This window comes from Salvelinus sp. IW2-2015, linkage group LG15 (assembly GCF_002910315.2).
Source record: "Salvelinus sp. IW2-2015 linkage group LG15, ASM291031v2, whole genome shotgun sequence".
Lineage (NCBI taxonomy): Eukaryota > Metazoa > Chordata > Actinopteri > Salmoniformes > Salmonidae > Salvelinus > Salvelinus sp. IW2-2015.
The window spans coordinates 60,146,777-60,158,274 of record NC_036855.1 but is presented as its reverse complement, the minus strand read 5'-3'; the positions used below and the strand labels follow the sequence as shown (position 1 = coordinate 60,158,274).

At 45.4% G+C, this 11,498-nt stretch overlaps 1 protein-coding gene across 1 annotated transcript in view; it reads left to right on the top strand.

The window, feature by feature from the left end:
* The window catches only part of LOC111974433 (cysteine-rich secretory protein LCCL domain-containing 2-like), a 21,709-nt gene extending 13,050 nt beyond the window's left edge, over positions 1-8,659 (top strand). Inside the window, exons 5-13 of the mRNA XM_070447389.1 lie at positions 1,559-1,674; positions 2,157-2,419; positions 2,541-2,668; positions 2,757-2,887; positions 3,015-3,058; positions 3,171-3,243; positions 5,643-5,718; positions 7,318-7,448; positions 8,514-8,659. Of these exons, the coding sequence (XP_070303490.1) occupies positions 1,559-1,674; positions 2,157-2,419; positions 2,541-2,668; positions 2,757-2,887; positions 3,015-3,058; positions 3,171-3,243; positions 5,643-5,718; positions 7,318-7,448; positions 8,514-8,565 (1,014 nt within the window). The 3' untranslated portion in view covers positions 8,566-8,659. The remainder of the gene's footprint in view (positions 1-1,558; positions 1,675-2,156; positions 2,420-2,540; positions 2,669-2,756; positions 2,888-3,014; positions 3,059-3,170; positions 3,244-5,642; positions 5,719-7,317; positions 7,449-8,513) is intronic.
* The last annotated feature ends 2,839 nt before the right edge of the window (positions 8,660-11,498 follow it).

Below are 11,498 nucleotides of genomic sequence, written 5' to 3'. Positions count from 1 at the left end.
GGGGGGGGGGTGCCTTAAACAGTGTGGTTACCATAGGACCACATGGGGGCACAGTAGTGTAGTGACAGGGGAAGTTATTTACCACCTCAAGACCATGAAACCATCACAGCAGAAAGGGTGAAACAAAGGGGATGAAATAGGGATAAACAGAGAGGGGAAGAGAGGGACAAGAGGGGGATGAAGAGGGAGAATTGGCTTCCTCTCCTCATAGACTTTAATTTGTAGCTGGGATGGGTTTGTGAAAACAGCCTGACCCATCCTCCTGCATCTGCATACYTCACATGGGAAACCAGGTYACTAGCATCTGRAAACACTTCCCAGACACACCAATCATCTCTGTGTTTGACCTGGATTCCTTTGAAGATGCAATGCAGGAATGCGGGGAACAATGCCAAGTCTGAACACCCTCTCCTTGTTTCTGCCTTTCATTTTCTAGGAATACTAGCGTAGCGTAGCATAGTTGGGGTCCAATCCCTACCATAACACTGCAAAGCTAGGTTATGCTAGCCCCTCCGGGTCAGTATCCTCACAGTCTCTCTCTGGGATGACACAGAGCTTTACCACAGGCTCCAGCCCTCATCATCACATCTCTGTGTATGCTGTAGTGGTGTAGCAGTGCGGTGTCTATGCTGAGTCATTGTCTCTAAGTCAATACTGCCTGTGGCCTCTCACTGGCCCAGGAAAGGGAAACACATTCCTGGACCAGGGGGGGGGGGTCAGAGAGAGAGAAAGAGAGAGAAGAATTAGGGGTACAAGGGGAAAGAGTGGTATTGGAGTCACGTAACAAGCTCTTAGTAGTAGGACTGCCCTGGTGTCAAATCCATAGGTGCTGCCTGTAGCTTTACATTTAAGTAGTAAAAAAACCTAATTGAATTACTATTTTTCACTTTTGTATTTGGCATTTGATTCTTGATTGATACTGTTATTGTACTGCATTGTTGAGGAGAGTTAGCAAGCAAGCATTTCACTGTAACATGTGCACGTGACCAATAAACTTTGATTTGATTTGATTTAACAACCTCTCCATATTGACAGAGGAAGTGGGTCTGTCCAGAGTTGTCTTTGTTCGGTCCGAGCCACTGCCAGTATCATTTACTTACATTATTAAACTGGATCATGAGAATGATCATAGAACGTCGCAGGAAACAAACTGTGGTCACACTCGACGTCTATCACAGGGGCCCCATCAATCTGCCTCCAACACCCCAGCATGGGAGCCACTTCCTGTGGCAGGAATGAGGGATCTATGAGGGGCGAGAGAGATGAGTGAGAAAAAAGAAAGAGAGAGCTCTACAGTGACATGGTGCTTCCTACCGATGTGTCTGTGAAGCTTTTCTCAGATCTCCATAGCCACCTATGACAGGCCCCTTCAAAGGCTGCAGAGCTGCAGGGCACCAAATCAAATAGTTTTAGCTAGTACAGTTGTCTGCACTTTTATGTGGAGCTGAGGAACTGTATCGGTGGAGATGGATGTGTGGTCATAGAAAGAACAACGAGTCAGCAATGCGAATGTCCTTTTATAATAACAATGTTAATGGAAGTGTTGTCTTCTCTGCAGCTGGTCTGGGCCACCACTAGTCGTGTGGGGTGTGCAGTGCACGTGTGTCCCAGGATGAATGTGTGGGGGGAGATCTGGGAGAACGCTGTTTACCTCGTCTGTAACTACTCCCCCAAGTAAGACCAACTCACTAACGTTACTCTCATTTCCCCACTCATTCACACATCACGTCTCCAGTGTTCTATTTTACATACYTCTTACCACCACATGGGGTGTTTACCTAATACCAAACGCTTTTGAGGGCACATGTCAGGGTATGAATTTGTCTGTCTAATGTTACAGTTAAAGTGTCTGTCTAAGAAGTATTTCATGACACATTGAGGCCATGCTGAAATTCCARCAGAAGTTCAAATACAAAAATAATAAAGGAAGGGGAAAGAGAAACAGGTCCTAAGCAAACTGTTCCAGACAGACCTCGTTTCATTTCCAGAGGGAGAGCAGGAGTGTTTTCATTATCCAGCTGGACTCAGGGATTTAAGAGTGTGTGATAATGTGCAAAGAACACGTGAATAATTACAAGGCCATGTGCCGTGATGGCTGAGTGCTGATTAGTTTCCAGTCAGTCATCCTGACCACTGTGCTCCTTCCTCCTCCCCAGGGGAAACTGGATCGGAGAGGCCCCTTACCAACATGGGCGCTCATGCTCACAGTGCCCTCCTAGCTACGGAGGAAGCTGCAGGGACAACCTCTGCTTCAAGGGAGACTCTCAGCGTTCTGAGACTGAGGACATGAACGAGGTGGAGAAAGCTCAGATTCCCATGTCACCCCGYACCACCGCCAAGCCTGTCCCCAGACCCAAACCCAAGCCTGCTGCTCCCAACAAGCCCTCCGCTCCCAAGGCTCCCACCACCACTTTCCTGGGTGAGTTTGACTAGTGGGAATCGTGTTTGGGGGCTTTCAAAGTTGACTGTTTGAATGTACTGTTTGGGAAGGAATGCCACTGAAATCCCTAATTGACCAGTAATTGATTTGTCTCCCACAGCCCAAAACATCAAGTGTGAGACCAAAATGCGTGACAAGTGCAAGGGAGCAACCTGCAACAGATTCACCTGCCCTGCTAACTGCCAGAACAAGAAAGGGAAAGTGTGGGGGACGCTCTTCTATGATGTGGTGAGTCTCACACTGAAGTCCAACATTTCACACTATACATTTTGTATGCCTGAATGTGTTTCTAAGGATTATTTTTCTATTTTTCTAGCAATCAAGTATCTGTCGTGCTGCTATGCACTATGGCATCATCAATAACAATGGTGGTCTGGTGGACACTACAAGGAAAGACAAGTTGCCATTCTTTGTCAAGGCAACAAAGAACGGCATTGAGTCATTCAGGTAGATATTTCTGGTAGTCTTTATTTTCTGTCGTCATTCTGCCTGCTATGCTCATTCATGTTTTGTGAAATGAATGATTTCCTGAAATGTAATGGTCTTCTAATGCCTGGCTTTGATCTCTTCACAGTAAATACAAAGCCGGCAATGCATTTGTGGTGGCCAAAGTGGAAAGTAAGTCAAACTTTTTCCAGAATAAGTGGAGCATGCAMACCCTTGTTTTTAGCTTCTTCACCTGATGACTTTTGCAGCTGTTGATGGCGTATGTCTCCTCTCTGTGCCACAGGACAATCAGTGGACTGCTATGCAACAGTGGCGGAGATCTGCCCCTTCAAGAAGCCCTACTCCAACTGCCCAAGGTGCCTAGCTCCTCTCCCCCCACCATGTTTCACACGCACAGCAAGAAGTGATGACTTGTGAATTAAGGGCCTTGCTTTGTAAGCAAAATCTAATTAGAGTCAGATTCCTGCTCTGGGCCAAATGCTTTAAACCTCCATTACAAAACCACTGGAATCTCCTAAACATGCAGACTCTGCTAGAAGGAAGCGTCAGTCTTTCCTCTGTTCTACAGAAGTTCTACGGAAAATGTGTCAGGGTTATTCATGACATGACATACATTACATTTAGCTAAATTGCAAATTCTTGCAGAAATCCTGCATTTCTCATTGTTGCATCATAAACCATGGGTCTGCCCATTCAATTGTATTTGTCAATAATAATGCATTCTCAATGTGTGTCTCCCTCAGAGTGTTCTGTCCAGCCAACTGCAAGAACGAGCCATCCTACTGGGCTCCGGTGGTTGGGAACAGCTTCTACACAGATGTAAGTGCTGGACCTAGTCACTGGGTATTCCAGAATGGCCTCACCATGCCTGTCCTATCCTCCTGACCATGCTGAAAGGCTGAGAGGTCATACTGACAGAGGACAAAAAGTTCATCCCCACTGGGCCTGCCAGACAGATACACCTCAGTGTGTCTGCACCCCAGAGAACTGTATCTGACTGGAACACTGACCTGATTTATGTTGGACTGCAGATGAGTGCGGTCTAGCCCCGTTGAGCACTTAAGAGACTGTGGCCTGAGGCGACCACGAGCAACTTCTGAATAGCAGTGTGAACACAGTCGGAATGGGAGCACTGGTGATGCAGGCCTGGTAATGGTCGCCAGTAATGTCTCTCCCAGTGCTGGGTTCGACCACACACAGCTGCTCAGCCCTGACTGGCGGATTAACTGACTCATAACTGGCCCAGAGATTGCATGCCTGAGGCCTGAGGTCTGAGGCATGGGACTGTGTCAGGAGAGGGCTTTAGGACCAGTCTCAGAGAGGGAGGAGCAGTGGGACTCACTATCACCTCCATTATTGTCACTTCACCTCAGTTCCTGCCAGATCACCTCTTTCACTTCCTAATGACCTGAGGGCAAATCTCAAATGATACACTATACTCCATACAGAGCGCTACCTTTGACCAGAGACACATACAGCTCTAGTGACAAGGAGTGCACTATATAGACAATAATATGCCATTGGAGACACGCCATATGTCGTTCTAAAATCACCTCTGGCCTAAGTTGCAAGTTGCATGTGTAACCTAATGTGAGACTGCAGTGGATGAAAGGAGTGAAACAAATAATGATGCTCCCCTGGGAACCATTTTGGACCTACATTGATCAAGTTACATGAAGTTKATGTTTTAAGTGTTGTTGCCTCGAATGAACTTGTTGACTCTTGTTTTYCCCCAACATTATTTCACTTAGATGTTGTCCAACTGGACACATCAGTTTCCCAGAGATCTCAAACAGGGCCTAATGACTGTATTTTGTCAGGGCAGAGCCTGATTCTAACACTTAAACACTCACAGCGCCAACACTGAGCAAAACACAGCAAAAGGAGAAGAACAGGCCTATATTGACATGACAGAAGTCCCTAGACACCAGTCCGGTTCACCAGACACCAGGGAATGTGGCCTGTGTTGGGCTAGACTAGTGTGATGGAGTATGATGAATGAGCTTCCAGGTTCGTGATAAGGACCCAGGGTCTGACACGCTGGAGCCAGACTCAGTGCTTCGGACTGGGGGACAGGAGGCACCATGCCCTGCCTTAGAACCATGTGTGGAGTGTACAGCTCTCTGCTGCTGTCTGTCATCTGTAATCCAGAGTGGGGCAGCAGTTTACATCCTGATAATGATGTGCCTGGCTTCAGCCTTGCTATTGTCAGGCATGTGTACATGTACAGGATTTTTACATATTGAATGCTCTGGAAACTAATACATTGACTGTATTTGGTGTGGCTCTGTGCACTGTATGTGCCTGTACTGTACCCAATACAAGAAGCATTACTGATATAGTGAAATTGAATAATAAGCCATGTTTGTGTATCTGATATCATGAACCCTCTCTTCTGATACCCACCCCCCCCTCAGCGCTCCAGTATCTGCCGAGCAGCCACCCATGCCGGGGTGATCCAAGCCGGTGGGGGCTACGTGGACGTCCTGGCCCTGGATAAGAAGANTACAAAACCACTGGAATCTCCTAAACATGCAGACTCTGCTAGAAGGAAGCGTCAGTCTTTCCTCTGTTCTACAGAAGTTCTACGGAAAATGTGTCAGGGTTATTCATAACATGACATACATTACATTTAGCTAAATGGCAAATTCTTGCATAAATCCTGCATTTCTCATTGTTGCAACATAAACCATAGGTCTGCCCATTCAATTGTATTTGTCAATAATAATGCATTCTCAATGTGTGTCTCCCTCAGAGTGTTCTGTCCGGCCAACTGCAAGAACGAGCCATCCTACTGGGCTCCGGTGGTTGGGAACAGCTTCTACACAGAGGTAAGTACTGGACCTAGTCACTGGGTATACCAGAAGGGCCTCACCATGCCTGTCCTGTCCTCCTGACCATGTTGAAAGGCTGAGAGGTCATACTGACAGAGGACAAAAAGTTTGTCCCCACTGGGCCTGCCAGACAGATACACCTCAGAGTGTCTGCTCCCCAGAGAGCTGTATCTGACTGGAACACTGACCTGATTTATGTTGGACTGCAGATGAGTGCGGTCTAGCCCCGTTGAGCACTTAAGAGACTGTGGCCTGAGGCGACCACGAGCAACTTCTGAATAGCAGTGTGAACACAGTTGGAATGGGAGCACTGGTGATGCAGGCCTGGTAATGGTCGCCAGTAATGTCTCTCCCAGTGCTGGGTTCGACCACACACAGCTGCTCAGCCCTGGCTGGCTGACTAACTGACTCATAACTGGCCCAGAGATTGCATGCCTGAGGCCTGAGGTCTGAGGCATGAGACTGTGTCAGGAGAGGGCTTTAGGACCAGTCTCAGAGAGGGAGGAGCAGTGGGACACACTGTCACCTCCATTATTGTCACATCACCTAAGTTTCTGTCAGATCACCTCTATCACTTCCTAATGACCCAAGGGCAAATCTCAAATGATACACTATACTCCATACAGAGCGCTACCTTTAGCCAGAGACACATACGGCTCTAGTGACAAGGAATGCACTATATAGAGAATAATATGCCATTGGAGAGACGCCATATGCCATTCTAAAATCACCTCTGGCTTAAGTTGCAAATTGCATGTGTAAGCTAATGTGAGACTGCAGTGGATGAAAGGAGTGAAACAAATAATGATGCTCCCCTGGGAACCATTTTGGACCTAAATTGACCCAGTTACATGAAGTTGATGTTTTAAGTGTTCTTGCCTTGAATGAACTTGTTGACTCTTGTTTTCCCCCAACATTATTTCACTTAGATGTAGTCCAACTGGACACATCAGTTTCCCAGAGATCTCAAACAGGGCCTAATGACTGTATTTTGTCAGGGCAGAGCCTGATTCTAACACTTAAACACTTACAGTGCCAACACTGAGCAAAACACAGCAGAAGGAGAAGTACAGGCCTATATTGACATGACAGAAGTCCCTAGACACCAGTCCGGTTCACCAGACACCAGAGAATGTGGCCTGTGTTAGGCTAGACTAGTGTGATGGAATATGATGAATGAGCTTCCAGGTTAGTGATAAGGACCCAGGGTCTGACACGCTGGAGCCAGACTCAGTCTGGGGACAGGAGGCATCATGCTCTGCCTCGGAACTATGTGTGGAGTGTACAGCTCTCTGCTGCTGWCTGTCATCTGTAATCCAGAGTGGGGCAGCAGTTTACATCCTGATAATGATGTGCCTGGCTTCGGCCTTGCTAATGTCATGCATGTGTACATGTACAGGATTTGTACAAATGGAATGCTCTGGAAACTAATACATTGACTGTATTTGGTGTGGCTCTGTGCACTGTATGTGCCTGCACTGTACCTAATACAAGAAGCTTTACTGATATAGTGAAATGGAATAATAAGCCATGATTGCTGTATCTGATATCATGAGAGGTATATTGAACCCTCTCTTCTGATCCCCCCTCCCTCAGCGCTCCAGTATCTGCCGAGCAGCCACCCATGCCGGGGTGATCCAAGCCGGTGGGGGCTACGTGGACGTCCTGGCCCTGGATAAGAAGAAGAGTTAYGTTGGCGTCCTGAAGAACGGCATCCAGTCAGAGAGGTGGGTGCCTGCTCTACCCTCCTCTTCCCCTGTAAAATACCCTTCCCTGCCCTCTCCCTACCCTTCCCTCACACRCCCCTCCCCTGTCAGACAGAGGTCTAGGGCTCAAGCACGGAAGCCATTGGCGCCAAGTCCATGTTTGGCACACAGGSGTGCAAGAGTAATGGTGTGGTTTRGTGTGCGGACGGCCCACACATGAACTCTTTGCTTAYTTTACCCGGATATTCAATGGAGTGTGYAAARTGCTGCATGGCCAAAATCAGCTGAGCTAGAGTACAGTGAAATCTAWTGCTGAAATCAAGGGCCCCCTCACTGGGAGCCTCACMTTAACCTTAGTGTGAGTGAGGACATGGGCTGTCAGTGACAGGGAACAGTATGGTATTACAACCATGGCTATCAACAGTCAGCCCCTGGTGTGATAGAGACTGATCCAGAGGTTGACTTCTGTCCAAGTGAGGACCCAGCTGTTAGGAAGTGGGGCGTACATGTAGCTGGTTGGGTGGACGGTTCTTTATTAAGGAGGAAATAATCACAGCCTATTCATTTACCCCGGGATGGAAATGCTGTCGGTGGCTGACTCAGTGCTTCCCTATGCAGGTAATTGCAGCCAATCTGATGCCAATGGGACGGGCATCATCCTGACATTACTGAGATTGGCAGGCCTTCAAGGCCTCTCCACTAATGAATTAATAACAAAGCCGTCAGGCCCAGCACAGTAGTCAATAGTGGTTGTTGGAAAGATCAGTCACTATAACAGCATGGCTAACAGTGAGCCAGTGTTTGAGTCATGTTTCCAGATATGACCACTGTGATTACGCTACTCTTACTGTAGGATGTCATGAGCAACAGGCTGACTTGAATTGGAGCCACACACGAACAATGACAAAAATAAATTGGATCCACAAAACAACTGACTGACTTGACAGCAATATTGTTTATATTATTTTAGTTATTTTTAGATTTATGTCATTTTCTCTTAGTAATGAGTTGAAAGGACACTGGTTAACTGTTTGAGTTCATGAATGAATGCTCAATGTAACCGTCTCTCTCACTTCTCTTTTGCAGTAAGAGCAATCCAGAGGGTGGCTCGTTCCGTGTTTTTGCTGTGAGGGAGTGAGTCTCCTCCATCTCAGGTCCTCCCACTCATTGGTTCAGGGACTAACAGGGTCCCCCATCTGCTCTCAAGGGGCAGGAAGTGCCCACAGGTTCGATGCCATGGCAACTCCTCCCATCTGTCTCTGTCCCCCACTCTGGGAGGAAGCAGAACTTCCCGTTGGACCAACAGACACTTCTCCCTCTTAGCTAATAAACAGTAGCTGACTGCTCAATTCGGTGGCTAACATCACAAAGAACCCTTCTGTCTTCTCCTACCCTTCTCACCTTTAAACTCCAGATGTGGATATTTTTGTAAGATACGCAAGCAGTAAATGCAAAATGATGTGTAACATCAAATAGAACATAGAACAGCTGGTGCTGGATCTCTGCGTCTTGACATGTAGTTAGGTTTTAAATCAAATATGTCATATTTGTTTATATTTTATGTTCTTAATACAAGTGAATCATTGGTCTCCATGCACAGGAATGTATATTGATCACTGTATTTAATCATTCTGTACAGATTTAATTAATTATTTTTTTCCTTCTTAAATGGGTGTATATTGACAGTTTTATATGTGTTTATAATGTATTTTGTAGCTTGTCTCTGCTTTCCTAACCCATTTATGCTTTCATTGGGGTCTTTACCTTTGGCGGATAGGCCATGGTGCTTGAGGTAGGAGAGTGTTTGGCATGCTGGACGAGCTCACAGTGGACAGACAAACAGGTAGACAGAGACAGACAGACTTAGGGGTTGCGTAGGAAGGGAAGGGGAATGAGGAGGAGGGGAAGGCATACATCCAAGGAAAATAAACCTTTCCTGAATACAGCTTGTACTTGTTCCAGTGTCAATAATGTTCAGACGATCTGGTAAAGGTACAAAAACATTGTAGCAATATTCTGTCCACTGTGAGCTCAGGAAGGCAATGGGAGCTTGTGTGGGCAGGGCTTTCAAAATGGTGGCATATCTGGCTTCATCTGAGGACATTCACAGATGAACGATGTTCTTGTTTGAAAAATGATTCTGTATTTATAATAGCTCACTGCTTTATTCCCCCTTTCCTCTCTTGATGCCATGTGTTTTGATTGAATAAGAGAAATAATGTACGATAGGTTGAATTTGTCCCCACTTAAGACAGTTGAATGTTGTAGGTTTTGTAGAAAGAGGGTCTTATACAGTCCAATGTGAGAAAGGTGTGCCAAGTGTTCCTATCAGCAGGCTTAGCTTCAGTTAGGATTCATGACTAGGTAATGATTTGTAAAATACACAAGAGGATGCAGAATATGGATCTGTTTAAACCACTCATACCCAGGGATGTAATAAATAGTTACTTATCCAGAAGGAAGGCACACAGAGGCAGAGGCAGGCTTCAGTTGGAGAATATCCTCTTAACTGCTGAGGATTTGTCGTGAGAGGAGAGTAAATCTATGTAAGTTGATGCTGGAGGTTTTGGGTCTCCTAAAGAAGGACATTAGGTATCCTCTATCTATCCCTAGGCTAGACTGAACAGCAGTGCAGCCATTCTCTTTTTGTTTTAGTTTTCATCTTTCTACTTTTTTTTTAGGCTACCTCAGTCTTGTTGCTGCGCTAGGTTTATAGTACATTGGAAATCTTAAGGGAAATGTTAATGGTTTGTACAGCTTTGGAAATGGAGTGTAAATACTTTGATTTGTCTTTTCTGAACTGTTCTCTATGCTGTAAAGGTATCTTTCTAAATATATGTGGTGTGTTATTTTGTTTGTTTGTCTAGTTTGTATGGTGTTTATAGGCATTGGATGGGTTTTGTATTTTTTTGGCACAATTTGAAAATAATTAAAGTTTGAAATAGTTAGAATTTCAGTTTCTTTAAGTTTCTTCTGTACATTGGATATAGTAGGATACAATACATACATTTTCCTAGGTAGTAGGAAYATATTCCTATAGCAATTTAGCATAAATACTTATTTCTCAACAATCCAAATACAACAACACATCTTAAGCCAGGTCACATGACTGGAGCAGGCATGCTGAGTAGTGATGGGCATTCCTGCTCTTTTCAGTGWGCGGGCTTGGCTCAGCWCACCAAAAAGAGACAGCTTTTTTGCATCCCAAACGACGCTTAACATTTTTTGGGGGGGGAATTTTTTCAAGTCAAACAGTTTGCGATAGTTTGAATATGATTGGTGTTAAAACAATTCTAATTAAATTATTAAATGAAATCATACTCTACCTTAACCACAATGTATTTAAAAATGCATGTGTTTGTTCTGAAAAAAATGCTATTAAACATTTGCATTTAAAGTATAACTTTTTAATGTATATAAACAAAGTGCATATAAATCTAACCATTCAAAACTAATACAATCTGACCAGCATAATATAATATTGCACCATATCAAAGAAAGATAAATAACAATGTGCAAAACTGCAGCATCCCAGTTAAAACATTAAACTGGTCCCTCTTTTCTCTCTCTTATTTATTGCCATGTTATAACCAGCAGCACACAGCAATGCTGACCATATTTTGCCTTTATGAGAGATTTGCATTCAGAAATGCAAGCTGCCTCACTTTCGAGGGGCTGATGCGGTTTCTTCTCTCAGTAATTATTTGTCCCGTTTTCGAGAAGACCCTCTCAGAAGGAACGGATGTGGCCACTATGCAGAGTCTCCCTGTCATGACTTTAGTAAGCCGTTGGTAGACAGAGGCCTTGTTCTTCCACCAGCTCAGAAGATCTGCAGATCTTTGGAGGAGGAGCTCCTCCAAATAGGATCGGACCTCCATTATGGCATCTGCTGAAGGATTCCTTCATGCTGCATCCCCAGTTGCTCTCTCGTCAAACAGCATCCAAACAGCAGACGTTTGTGGCACTACTGCTGGTGCTTCTGCTCCATCTGATCCCTCTTCTTCCTGTTGCTCTGGTGCCTGAGCCAGCTGACTGCTGGGGCTGTCCCTTCCTGCTGCTGAGGTTATTCTT